The 13818-nt window shown below is 39.3% G+C and overlaps 1 protein-coding gene across 1 annotated transcript; it reads right to left on the reverse strand.

Moving 5' to 3' along the window:
• Positions 1-284: 284 nt before the first annotated feature.
• On the reverse strand, positions 285-13555 carry NOXRED1 (NADP dependent oxidoreductase domain containing 1). The gene is made up of 6 exons (XM_063293691.1): positions 13310-13555; positions 10906-11090; positions 5095-5275; positions 3273-3427; positions 2768-2975; positions 285-1123 (listed from the first exon to the last, which is right to left on the reverse strand). The coding sequence occupies exons 1-6, from the start codon at positions 13462-13464 to the stop codon at positions 841-843; spliced, it is 1167 nt and encodes a 388-aa protein (XP_063149761.1). The 5' UTR covers positions 13465-13555; the 3' UTR covers positions 285-840.
• Positions 13556-13818: the final 263 nt, after the last annotated feature.

A 13818-nucleotide genomic window follows, 5' to 3' on the forward strand; every position in this document is an offset into this window, starting at 1 on the left:
CTCTTACAAGAATATATGTGGCTTCAGGTCAGCTGCAGTACATTAATGAGTTGATCTATATACTTAGGATCATGGAACAACATCCATTACAGATAGCACAATAGTCATGCAGTGCAAAGGATACTCAACTGCTCAAAACGTTCCAATGCCATATAAAATTAAGAAATTTTACCACTGGAATTTGCTAATTCATAAGTAACATGATTTAGAACTTCCATTTCTTTAGAAGTACATGCAACAATTTCACTGCAGGTCCAATCTTCTTCTTCTAAACTGGAACAAATGGTCATTATTATAATGTAAGACTGCAACAGTATTTAGTTGAGCCAGTTATATTGTGCTAATATACTTAAGTTTTAGATAAATGCAAAGATGGAGGAGATACATGAAAAATCAAATAACCAAACTTATAAATACAGTGTTTACAATGTAATTTATGTCTGAAAAGTGGATTTACGAATGCCAAGGAGGCAGCCATTTCAGATCCAAAAGGTAAAATAAAACATAAACTTGAATTACAGAGCCATAAATGACAGGGTGTAACATGGTAGAATTTGTGCACAAAGTAACAGTTTGACACTTTAGTGTGCCTTGTGAATGCGGCCATGGACAAATATGATAGAAAGGGGGACGCACAAATCATGCGGCTTTTAGGATTTCCCTTCTGTTTTGCATCTATTCCTAGTTTTTCACTGCAAAAATTAATTTCCCATTGGCTTTCATTGATATTTACCCTCTGAATTCTTACAACGTGATCATAGACACTGCTCCCAAAGTTCTTTTAATGTTAAAAATGAAAGCAAAACAATGTTTCCACTTCTGACAACTTGAAGAGATAATTTATGACTCTTCAGAATCAGTACTAGATGCCTCTTCTGTTTTGCTTGTGGAAATTCCATCCATTTGAAAATTCAGTGACTTCGTGGGTTTCAGCAGCACAGCTGAAAGTGGTATCTTTTTAGTCATAGATGTCGTAAAATCCTCACTTTTTGTGGGCAGTGCTGTTACCATATTACAGTAAAATGCAGCAGTTTTTTCTTGAAGAGATTTATTTGTTTCAAGAAGCTGGCTAAGAGGCGAGTCTTTTAGCTGTACGGTTGTTATATCAAACCAGGGGAAGGAACTAGGAGAACAGAAAAATCTGTTATCGATAAATCCCTGAAGCGATAAGATAAATCAGTATCCTCAGTGTTTTGTTATCGTAGGTATGGAAATGGGAGCATATTTAATGTTTTACCTCCAGTCTATAAAGATTCTTCAGGAGTCTCTCATAGTCTCTATATGTATTTATGCAATGTTATCCCTTGCTCCAGTCAGGTCATCGAGACATAAACTACTCCTGCTGCCCTATTTTGGGGGGGAAAGGGAGCTGAAGCCAATAGGTGCTTGGTTCTCTGAAACAGACTTCCTGTGGAGATCAGGCTGGCCCCACAGTTCCCAAACTACGCATGTGTCACCCTGGGATATGTGAAATTTTCAAGGGAAACACAGCAGTACTTCACATCTGTCACTGTGCAAAGTACTAGCTCAAGGTAGTTCACAGTTTTGGCCTAGGGTCACTGTGAAAAAATTAGTAAGGGCACCAGGAACCAAGAAAGTTTGGGAACCTCTGGGCTGGCCCCTTTCCTGATTGCATTTAGAAAGACGCTGAGGACAGAACTGTTCTGGAAGATATTCTGACTAGATTGGGTCATCTCTGTTTTATTATTTGAGATGTTTTATCCATGAGTTGTTTTGTTATATCTTTTGATTGTTATTTATTTATTTACCCGCCTTGAAGAAGGCAGTGTATGCTATCTTCTCAAAGAGCGATCCTTGGACCTAACCATGTTAGACAACTTTTGTCCACTCTCCAACCTCCCATTTTTAGGCAAGGTTGTTGAACAGGTGGTAAGCATTCAGCTTCAGAGACCCTTGGATGAAGCTCCTTCACTCTATGATGCATTTACCACGCATGAACCCAGCAAGCAAGCCCCCTCAGAAGGCTCAAAGAAGACCGATCAGCTCAGGTCAAGGTGGTGTGCAATTAAATGGACACATGCAAATCCCTTGCTTATATTCTCTAGCTGCAAACAAACGTGCAGTGCCTGAAGGGAGAAAATGACTGAAAAGGAGTAAGTATGGCTCACTGTTCTGCTCTTGGGAATGTGGGCAGGGGCTGCTGCTAAGCAATTTAAAAACTGCTCACTTTATACAGCTCTAACTGCATCTATACAGAGCCTCTGGGCCAGCACGTAATGTTGGTATAGAAAATCTTCTTTACAGGCAGGAGTATCCATAAGAGGAATGCCTTCAAATTATGACAAGTTGCTACAAATGCAAACTGTATTTTCGGTAGCCTCCACATGATGGCTTAACCTTGGAAGCAGCTCAGTCTGAAGTAGAATGTGGGACGAATTGTAAAAAATACAGGCCTATTCATGCAAGGAGTCAAATTGTATACAGGGATTGGGTATCGTGCACAAAGATAGGTCTCAAACTGAGGTATAGGGAGGAAGTGGGCAAGCAGGCATAGCCTCATTCTCTTACACTGCTGGAATCCTCATGCATTACTGGGGATTTGAGGGAGGGGGGACTTTCAGCGAGCTCATTAGGACAGAACTCCTGCAGTTTGTGACTTTTTTAGTAGCATTACCCAGATTCTTTCACTTAAAAAACTGAGCCATTAAATATTGCTCATAAATTCCATAATGATGCATTATTAGCTTTTAAAAATGTTGGATAAGGCAAGATTAAACAGAACAATTTCCTACTGGATTTTACTTACTCATCAGCAGCCAAGGAGGAAGCAAAGGCTTGGTTGATAAAATTTTCGCAAACTAGTAATGGTGGTGGGGTGGTGGCATTGCCTTCAGGAAAACATACTTGATTGAGCAATTCCAGAGCCCTTGTATAGGACAAATGCTGTTGTGAATAGCTATTTAGAGCTGCATAAAACACAGCTGCCAGCCACTTCATGTTGACAACTATTTCCCCTGAAAAATAAGGAAACATTTTATATCATGTTTAGTTCATCATGCCTCTATAATAGCCTTCTTCAACCTGTTGCCCTCCCATCACTCCTAGTCATAATGGCCAAGGGAGAACACCAAGTTGGAGAAAGTTGTTTAAAGCCTAAACCGTAAAAGACCATACCATAGTAGTGCCCATAGTATACTGTATAGCTGCCACTGACACCAATTTTCTGGACAGAGTGCAGACAGATCTATAGGCAGGAAAAGAACAAGGGAGAAAGTTGCATTTTTCACATAGCTTGCAAAAAGCCCACCTACTCTTTGAGCTGCAAGGACACGTCGCCTGGATAACTGCTGGGTCTTTGAGGGCTTCCACAACTGTCCTGTCAGCCTCCCACATAGAAAAAGAGCTGTTGTCAGAAAATGTGTACTGTGGCCTCAAGATTGAACAGGAGGAAATAAGTTGCTTCAGTCTGAAAGTAAGTAAGAGCTTAAATTATGCAGGTGGACCAAGCATCAGGAAGCAAGTTTGCAAAGAGTATGTATCTGTAGATCATGCTCAATCTCAGCTAGTGCCTTTAGCCAATGTTTGCTGACATACTGTACATACACAGAATGAGCATTTTCTGCACATAATGGTTCCTTGTTCTATATGAACACAATCAAAAAGATATACAGGTGGTATAAGTGAAGTGGTCATTAAGTGAATCCAACCCAATTTTGTGACCTTTTTTTGTGGTTATTAAGCAAATCACCATGGTCCTTAAGCAAGCTGCATGGTTGTTAAGTGAATCACATAGTTCCTTATTGATTTTGTGATTTTATTTGCCAGAATGGTCATTGAGGACTACCTGTATGCTCGGTTACAGCACAAGGCCTGTTTATACCTTCCAAATGTAACCACAAAATATGTGGATGCTAGCTAGAGATGGGAGTACCCTTAATACTCTGGCCTGCCTTTCACTATTCAACAGAAAAGTCTACTACAATGCCATTCTCATTTGTCATATAGAAGAGAGCTAAGATATACACAGCCAGACTCCATTTCTGGTGATTACATCCATGTAATTTTCTTGGCCATGATTAGAAGTGGTTTGCCATTCGTACTGAGGAAAATAAGTTATTACACTCAGTTTGTTGTTTATTCGTTTAGTCGCTTCCGACTCTTTGTGACTTCATGGACCAGCCCATGCCAGAGCTTCCTGTCGGTCGTCAACACCCCCAGCTCCCCCAGGGACGAGTCCGTCACCTCTAGAATATCATCCATCCATCTTGCCCTTGGTCGGCCCCTCTTCCTTTTGCCTTCCACTCTCCCTAGCATCAGCATCTTCTCCAGGGTGTCCTGTCTTCTCATTATGTGGCCAAAGTATTTCAGTTTTGCCTTTAATATCATTCCCTCAAGTGAGCAGTCTGGCTTTATTTCCTGGAAGATGGACTGGTTGGATCTTCTTGCAGTCCAAGGCACTCTCAGAATTTTCCTCCAACACCACAGTTCAAAAGCATCGATCTTCCTTCGCTCAGCCTTCCTTATGGTCCAGCTCTCGCAGCCATATGTTACTACAGGGAACACCATTGCTTTAACTATGCGGGCCTTTGTTGTCAGTGTGATGTCTCTGCTCTTAACTATTTTATCGAGATTTGTCATTGCTCTTCTCCCAAGGATTAAGCATCTTCTGATTTCCTGACTGCAGTCAGCATCTGCAGTAATCTTTGCACCTAGGAATACAAAGTCTTTCACTGCTTCTACATTTTCTCCCTCTATTTGCCAGTTATCAATCAAGCTGGTTGCCATAATCTTGGTTTTTTTGGGGTTTAGCTGCAAGCCAGCTTTTGCACTTTCTTCTTTCACCTTCATCATAAGGCTCCTCAGTTCCTCTTCGCTTTCAGCCATCAAAGTGGTATCATCTGCATATCTGAGATTGTTAATGTTTCTTCCAGAGATTTTAACTCCAGCCTTGGATTCCTCAAGCCCAGCTTGTCGCATGATGTAAAAATCAGCAACCTAAATACCACTTTCCTGAGGCTTAATGCTATGCTATGCCATGCCAAGATTATCTTTAAAAAGAAGACAAAACTTTAGAAAAATGTCCTTAAGTCCAGAAAGTGCAACTTTTATCTTTATGCATAGATTAAAACCTACCTGGTCAAAGGGATTGCTGTGACCAAGCTGTACATAATACAAGAGTTTTTGAGAGAAGCCTGAACATCTGAACATATATGTGGAAGGTGACATGGAAGGCAGCAGAGAAAAACAACATCTGCCCAGCCTACCAGCTGCTTATTGTTATAAACACACCCAACTCCCAGCTTCTGGAATTCTACTAGAAAAGAAAAGAAAAATAATTATTTCTGCTCCGATAGAACAAAGCTTTAACCACAGAGGCTGCAGGCTTCAATTTCCTTCTGAATCTCCAGAGAGAGATGCAAGTTAATTTGTTACAATAGAACCTGCAGAAGCTTGTGGCATCTTGCAGACTAATGACCACATTAATGACAGATTTTATTATTACATAAACTATTATGGAGGCATGGAGTACCATCCTCAGCAAGAAATGTGTATGCACACATGGTTATGAGGAAAAAGAACAGTAACAGTGGGGTCAGAGAAAAATTACTTGCGAAATATGCAGAGCGAGTGGTTATTAGCTACTGATACTGGCTATTGTTGGGTTGGGACATATGTGTTCTCACACTTGGGTGGTGACCCTTTATCTCTGTTTCCTCTGTGGAAAATAGTATAACATTTCTGATAAATTCTAGCTCTATTGCTTTATGATGAAATCAGGCTGTGTAATTCCTTCGCTTTGAGAAGCAGCAAAGTGAAATGCCGCCCACTGGTTCTGGGGTATTGCTATGCCTGATGTCAGATCTGTGCTCCATTCATTCTTTGGTGTGGAGAGTAGCCAGTTTCTTCCCCCATTATACTATGTATATATGCATTCCTCATTTACAATAATACTTAATATATCTAATGAAATGAACTATAGTCTACAAAATGCTATCACAACTTGGTTAGCGTTTAAGATATCAAGTCTTACGTTTTCACTGTTTTAAGTGATCATATTCAAAAGTGCACTGTTGAGACAGTCTAGCCCAGTGTTTCTCAGCCTTGGCAACTTTAAGATGTATGGACTTCAACTCCCAGAATTCCCCAGGCAGCCATGCCATTCCCCATGGTGGCTGGGGAATTGTGGGAGTTGAAGTCCACACATCTTAAAGTTGCCAAGGCTGAGAAACACTGGTCTAACCAAACATACATAAAATGTTTTATTTATTTAAATATATGGCCATCCCACCCCAAGAATCTGAAGCTGCAAATGATATATTTGCCATCAGGCAAAACTCCCACTGCTTCCAATATGCCTATCTTTACACAGAGAGATATACTGACATCTTTTGGCATGTCGCAGGAGGACAGAACTTCCTAACTAGGAGGCAGCCAACGGGTACATTTTGCTGTGTGTCCCTATAGCCCCGATCTAAGCACTGTGAACTCGAGGGCATTGCCTAATGTTTCAGGTAGATATGTGTGCATGTGGCCAACCATTTCCATTCAATTTTTTTAGTATGGAAGAAAATTAGGCTATAATTTTAATTAGGTGATCTAGTCAGTCTCTCTCCTTCAATGACATTTTAGCACTTAGAATAGAAATAATAATGAACTGTATATACCATAGCCATCTGGACCATGGACCAATGAAACCTTTACATAGAAACAAAAAATGCCAAAAATAATCATCTGGCACTATTTCAATAAATATTACTGAGAAGTTTAGCGATGATGGCTTTGTACAAATGTATTCTATTTATTTTTCTCTAGAGTAGTCATTGGTGTTATTATTTTATTGACTTATTATATACAATATAGTATTTATATAAGCTGAAAGGACCTGACTTAATTACATTAAATTATGTAGTTATATACATTATTAGCCCTCCTTCATTAAAGCTAATCCTAAAGTAGCCACCTACACATACAGTAGGAACTCTGGATAATGTAAATGGGTTCTCAAATAGTCATCTTAATTAGATAGCCCAAGGACAACTTTGGCAGCCAGTCTAAGGACCATGCAGGATATATCTTCCTTCTGAGCTTATGCACCTTCAGGCAGAACCTCTCCACAAGCATCCTTGAAAGCCTGGCTTGGTAGGGTCTAAACAGCTGGTTGTATTTCAAAGTAGTCAGGAAGATTCCAATTCTATCAAGCAGCAGAGCCAGTGTTTCCTATTTCTTCCGACCTCTGTTCAGTCACACCTGTGACTGTTGCCTTCTTTGTGCTCTTGGCTGGCATTTCTTATAAAGCCCCTGGCATCTTAGTTCCCAGCATGACCATAGAACCTGGCCCACTGGCCGACTGCTCTCTTGCACTGGCCCGTAACTCTCTCAAGGCTTTCTGTTCCTTGTGCTCTTCTCACATTGCTGTCTACTTGGGAATCAACATATCTGCCCAAGCCCAGGGCTCTTCTCTCTTCCCTGTGCTACTCTGAATAGTCAGGCAGAGTTTCACAGCCCATGCTACTTCAGGCTGCATCCATTTGATGAACCACTGGCAACACTGAGAGCTTGGTTGGCAGTCACAGGATATTCCTGGGGCTTCTACTTGCTCTTCAGTTGCAGATGTTTGAAGTTAGACCCTTTTGAACTTATATGGCAAAACCTTCCCCCACAGCAGAGCTAAGCAGTAGGATTGTTAAGGATGTTGGCTTTAAAATCAGTAGTGTTTTTTCCTCTATAGTTTATGAGCTCTGAGCTAAGTGCCATTTCCACACCTACAGCATCTGATAGAGTCATCATGCCATTGCCAGTGTAATAAACAGGCGTTATACTGTGACAGTAATGGCTGGGTTATACTTAATACTCTATAAGACTAGAATAAATTACAAGGGTCAAAATGGCCAAGAACAGCTGGGCACATGCACCTTCAAAGTATCTCCCCTCTCTCCCCCATTTTTCCTAGGTCCTCTGTATATTTACCATATTTGTTGTTTTCCTCAAGTTAAATGACTTCCTCAGAAAAAGCATTGCCTAACTGAATTTCATTTTCTTTTTGTTGCTGCTCTCTATTATAATTAAGTTCTGCAAGATCCTTAATCATAGTCCTGTAGCCCTCTAGATGTTGCTGCTCCATAGTTCAGTTTCATATGAACGTCAAGATTTCATTGTCTCTCTCCTAAGTGATCGTGGAGAGCCAGGAACTTAAATGCTTTTTCCTTCCTTTCTAATAGATAAATATATTTAGTCATAATTAGTTTTCTAGATGATCCTTGGAGTTCCTTTTGACTCTATAAATCTATGACTGATGATTGATTTATTAGCTTTATATCCTCTTTTATTTTTTATAACTCAAGATGGCATATATATCCCTTCCTCCTCCTATTTTCCCCAACCACCCTGTAAGGTGGATTGTTTGGCCTGAGAGAGAGAGTGAGTGGCTCAAAGCCACCCAATCAGCTTTTATGCCTAAGTGAGAACTAGAACTCACAGTTCTTTACCAAACTGGCTCTCAGAGTCTATAATCTAATTTCATTTCTTCTTCTTCTTTTCCTTCAGTACACCTCTAAATTTCTTTGTCCCTTATGTGGCCCACCATTATCCCTGAAAATTGTGGCCCTTTTCATCATCTTCCAGTTTTGGAGGCGTCCACCTCCAAAAACAATCTCACCATCTCCCTGGTGTCCTCCTCACTCCTTATTTGTCAAGAATAATTTCCTGACTTCCTTTATCCTGTTTGTATTAGTGTAATTAAGAAATATCAACCTAGTACTAAGGAACAGTATTAGCAATTTTCTTTCTGTAAAAAAGAACTTCCCCACTTCAGTCTAAGATAGTCAGTAGACAACTTAACATCTCCAATTGTTTGACCTACAGCTCAGAGCTAACTATCACACTATGGCTGTTCATTTCCAGTTATTTGGTCTTCCAGACATTATTGCTGTTGCAGCTTCTTCTTTTAGCTTTTTAAGATAGCACAGATTTGGTTTTATAGCAGACTTATAGTTTCTATCTCTCCCTCTTTTTACTCTATAGTTACTATCCTTACAATTTGTAGACACAAAATTGTATGTTATAGTTATTAATTTTATAGGTTCTATGTTTTTACTTTATGTTATATTTTAGTAACTGTTACATTTTTTTTAATATATATATATATATATATATATAATATTTATATATTTATATATATGTTGTATTTAGTAATTTTATGTTATATTTTAGTAACTATGTTACATTTTTATATAACACACACACACACACACACACACATATATATATAATATTTATATATATGTGTTGTATTTAGTAACTTTATGTTATATTTTAGTAACTATAGTTACTATCTGTCATGAGTACTGATGGCGAGCAGGAGGGGGCCTCTATCCAGGGGGGAAAATGCATGCGTAGTACTGAGGAATTAAGCAGCCATTCAAAGAGACACAGATCAGACCTGCCTTAACTTTTGGGGTTTATCTGTCTGGGTTTTTCCCACGCTTCTTCAGTTTGTTAGGATTTTCTGTCTTATGTAGCAGTAATAAACACTAGAGACCTATTCCTCATCTCAGTGTGGTTCCTGACTGTTAGGACACTATCCTTACAATTTGTAGAAACAAATTTTATGTTACAGTTATTAATTTTATAGGCTCTATGTTTTTACTTTATGTTCATCAAAGATCACAATAAAGATACTATATTCTATCAGTCCCAGTGAGGATGGCTAGTGATCAGGGATTATGGGAACTTTAACCCAAAGAACGAAGAGAATAACAGGCTTCCTATCACTGGTGAAATGTGTGTGCTCCATATCTCTATAAAGGTAGCATTTGTTCACTGCATACATGGGCATAAAAACAATGATTATATTGCTGGGACTACTAAACCGCTGAGCTGCTGAGCTTGCCGATCGGAAGGTCGGTGGTTCGAATCCGCATGATGGGGTGAGCTCCCGTTGCTAGTCCCATCTCCTGCCAACCTAGCAGTTTGAAAACATGCCAATGTGAGTAGATTAATAGGTACCGCTTCAGTGGGCAGGTAACGGCGTTCTGTTTAGTCATGCTGGCCACATGACCACGGAAATGTCTACGGACAAATGCTGGCTCTTCGGCTTTGAAACGGAGATGAGCACCACCCCCTAGAGTCGGACACGACTGGACTTAATGTCAAGGGAAACCTTTACCTTTATGTACTACAATATAATTTACAACTGCACCAGAAAAAACTAATCGAGGAACATATAAATTCCTTTTAAAAAGATGAAAAAAATTAAAGCCAGGATGTGTGGTTTGAAGGGAAGGATAAAATTAAGCTTCTCCTATTATAAAGGTTATAATTAAATTAAATTATATTTTATTTTGATTGTATAGATTTCATTTTCCTTTTGAGTCCCAAGAACTCCAACAGGTAATGATGATAAAAGAAAGCACCTCTGCTTTTACAAATTGGACTTTTTTTATAGGAAGGTGGAAGCTAAATGGGTCAGTCTCTAGCAAACACTGATTTCCCTGCTTAGCATAAGCTGAAGCACTTCTCCCTAAAGCAAAGCCGCCAATGGATGCAACCAAACACTTCATTTGATTATTCCATTTTAAAACAATTCTGAGATTTTTTGTGTTTTTTTTCCTATGCTTCAGCAGCAAGGAATCTTACTTTAACTACATATTTAACAAAGCACACCAACTCTTGTTTTTAACCAATATGGGTAGCTTTTTATGAATTCTTTTCACAATTGCGCTTGGCAACTGTTCAAAGCCAAAATTTGAAAGCAAGAAAAGGAATCAATATTGCTATAATGGAATATAAACTGAGGCTAAGAATCAGTAATTCATGGAGGAAGATATACAAAGAATATACAGTATATGATTAGAACCTGAATTCTACTATTGTATAGAAAGGACTTCTTTTTAATTTTGTGCGTGATAAAGCTTTATGTCTGTCTTTCAAGCACCTGATTCTTACATAGAGTTTCTGGGCGTCTTGTGGAGATCTGGATGTTCTTTCCTGAAATGGCACCCAGATGTAACAATGTTCTGGCCAGCTGTTTCCCAAGATGGCCTCCACCAATAATACCAATCTTCAGTCTTTGATTATCCTTGCAAGCCTGGGAACCAGCAGGTTCATCCTCACAACCCTCTTCTTTCGGCCTGAAGGAAAACCCGAAACAGCTATTGTTACATATACAGTACAGACAAAAAATTCAAAGTGTAAAATGATTGCTACATATTTCTTAGAGCATGGATAGGCAAGTGTGAAAAATATCTTGGAATGATATGCTGAATCTGAGTCAGCAGTGTGATATGTCCACAGAAAGGAAAATTGCCACTTTAAGCTGCATCACTAGAAGTACATTTGCCAAAACACATAATACAGTAGTTCCATTCTGTTCTGCTTTGGTTGAGGTCACCCTGACTACTAGTATCCAATTCATTAAGAAGGATGCAGGCGAATGACAACATGCTCAGTGACAGTCAGTCAGAGCAATTATATAAACGGAAATTATAGGAGGAGAGATTGATGGAACTTTTTAAGGTTAGCCTTGAAAAGAGAAGATCAAAAACTGATACTTTGACACCATGCACTCACGCTTGGCTCTCTGCTAATCTGTCATGTATAGACAGGTATAGACATGGTCTAGCCTAGACCAGTGTTTCTCAACCTGAGCCACTTTAAGATGTGTGGACTTCAACTCTCAGAATTCCCCAGCCAGCCTTGTTGAAGTCCACATATCTTAAAGGGTCTTCACTTTAAGATGTGTGGACTTCACCAGCCACTTCAACAGCAAGGCTGGCTGGGGAATTCTAAGAGTTGAAGTCCACACATCTGAAAGTGGCCCAGGTTGAGAAACAGTGGCCTAGACAGCCATGTTCTTTTTAGCAAATAGTTTGCTCTCAGAAGAGCTATCCAATTTTCCAATAGGAAAGGGAGGACTGCTGTTGTGTTAGTATCTTGGGGTCCTCCTGGACTCACAACTAAATAATGCCATCTCAGAGGTGGACCTACATTTTTGGGGCCCTGAAGCTTAAACTGTTATTACACTATATTATTAATTTTTTTTAAAAAAAACCCTTCTCATACAGTAGACCCAAAATTTTTAAGCAATGTGGACTGAAGTCGCTTCTGGGGCCCCTCCAGGATTAGGGGCCCTGAAGCTTAAGCTTCATTAGTTTCATAGTAGTTCTGCCCCTGTGCCATCTCCAAGGACCCCAGAATCAAGCCTTCTCAGTGGCTACCCCCTCTATGGAGTCGCATTCCCCAGATACCTGGATGACCCCTTCCCTCTTGGTTTTTAGGAATGCTATTAAAACATGATTATTTAATTAGGGGCTGGGATGTTGTGAACTTGCTTCTTCTTGTAGAAAGTCTTTTGACCTGGGATTATTGTTCCCAGTGCTATGCGTAGGTTAAGTAATATTGTTTTATTTTCACTGTTTTGTTTTTAACCCAATTTATGAAAGTTGAGGGGTATGCCCCTCAAGAGTTTTTCACAACGGGAACTTCCTATAAACCCCCCAAAATAACATTTTAGAATTCCTACATATTGCTATTGTTCACAGTTGAAAATTCAAGATCCTTGTTAATTTGCTATAATCTATTCAAATGTCTACTAGTAATTCTTAATCTATCTAAGATTGCCCAGTCATGTTAGTCTACCCTGAAAAATAAAATTTATATTTATTTATAATTTCAATTTCTTTGACCATTCACTTGCCTGTGACAAGTGAAAGAACAATATAAACAAATAAAATAATTGCGGGGGGGGGGGGGGCTCCACAGCTTGCTAGGGAAAAACATCCACAATAGACAATCTCTGACAATCTGTGATTCATGGAATGTCCTAAACCAGTGTCTGTGGAAAAAGCCAGGTCTATAAAACTCTCTTGAACGACATTAGGGTTGGGGCTGAACGGACATGGGGGGGGGGAATGTGTTCCAGAGAACAGTGATGGAGAAGGCATGCCTCCCGGATCCTGCAAGATGACATTATTTAATACAGTATTTCTTAAATCGTGGTCTTAGGACTCCTGGGGGGTCACCAAAGATTCTCTCAGGGGTTCACAAAATCAAAATTATTTCCCAGGCTGTTGAAAAATGATACAATATTAACATTCTATCAAACAATTGTGAGAAGCTGTAGAGCAGCAGTGAATGTGTCAATTTTAATGTTTAATTTGATAAGTATCAATAAGTATAACCCATAAAAACAAAAGCTGTTTTGGGGTCTTAAAAGTGGGAAGGGGTCCTGAGAGAAAAAAAAAATTAAGAAGCACTGATTTAATAGATGGGACCAGAATCATGCCCATGCTGTCAGATCTTATTGAGTGGGTAGGCAGAATTTTAGATAGATATATATTCCTTGCCTTACCTGGTGGCACTGAGCAGTTTGCAGAAGAAAAGTGCATGGGCACAAGCATTCACCATCAGTCCTTTGGCATGAAACCTCAGACAAAACAGTGGCTCATTCATCCCAATCCCATAATCTGGCTGGAAGGTCTTCAGGTTTGCCATAATATTTGCCATTTGAATTGTATGCTGAGCAGCAACTGCAATTACAGTAGAAATTACTCTTGTACCACCTGATGGTAGCCATCCATCGCATAAGTGTGTTACCAGTTGAAGCATGAGACAATTCAGTTGTGACCCATGCTGTAAAACATGTACAGCACCTAGAAATTGGGAAAGGGTAGTGGCAGCTTTTATTTCTAATCTATTTTATAATGTATGTTTATTAATCTCAATAAACAATCCTCTAGGTCAGGGGTTCCCAAAATTTGCACTCATTGACCCCTTCATAAAGTTTCAGATTGTCCATCAACCCCCAAATATTTATTATATGAAAATAATTTAATAAATACTACTTTAATAGTACTATTA

Source organism: Candoia aspera, chromosome 1 (genome assembly GCF_035149785.1).
Source record: "Candoia aspera isolate rCanAsp1 chromosome 1, rCanAsp1.hap2, whole genome shotgun sequence".
In the NCBI taxonomy this organism is placed as follows: Eukaryota; Metazoa; Chordata; class Lepidosauria; order Squamata; family Boidae; genus Candoia; species Candoia aspera.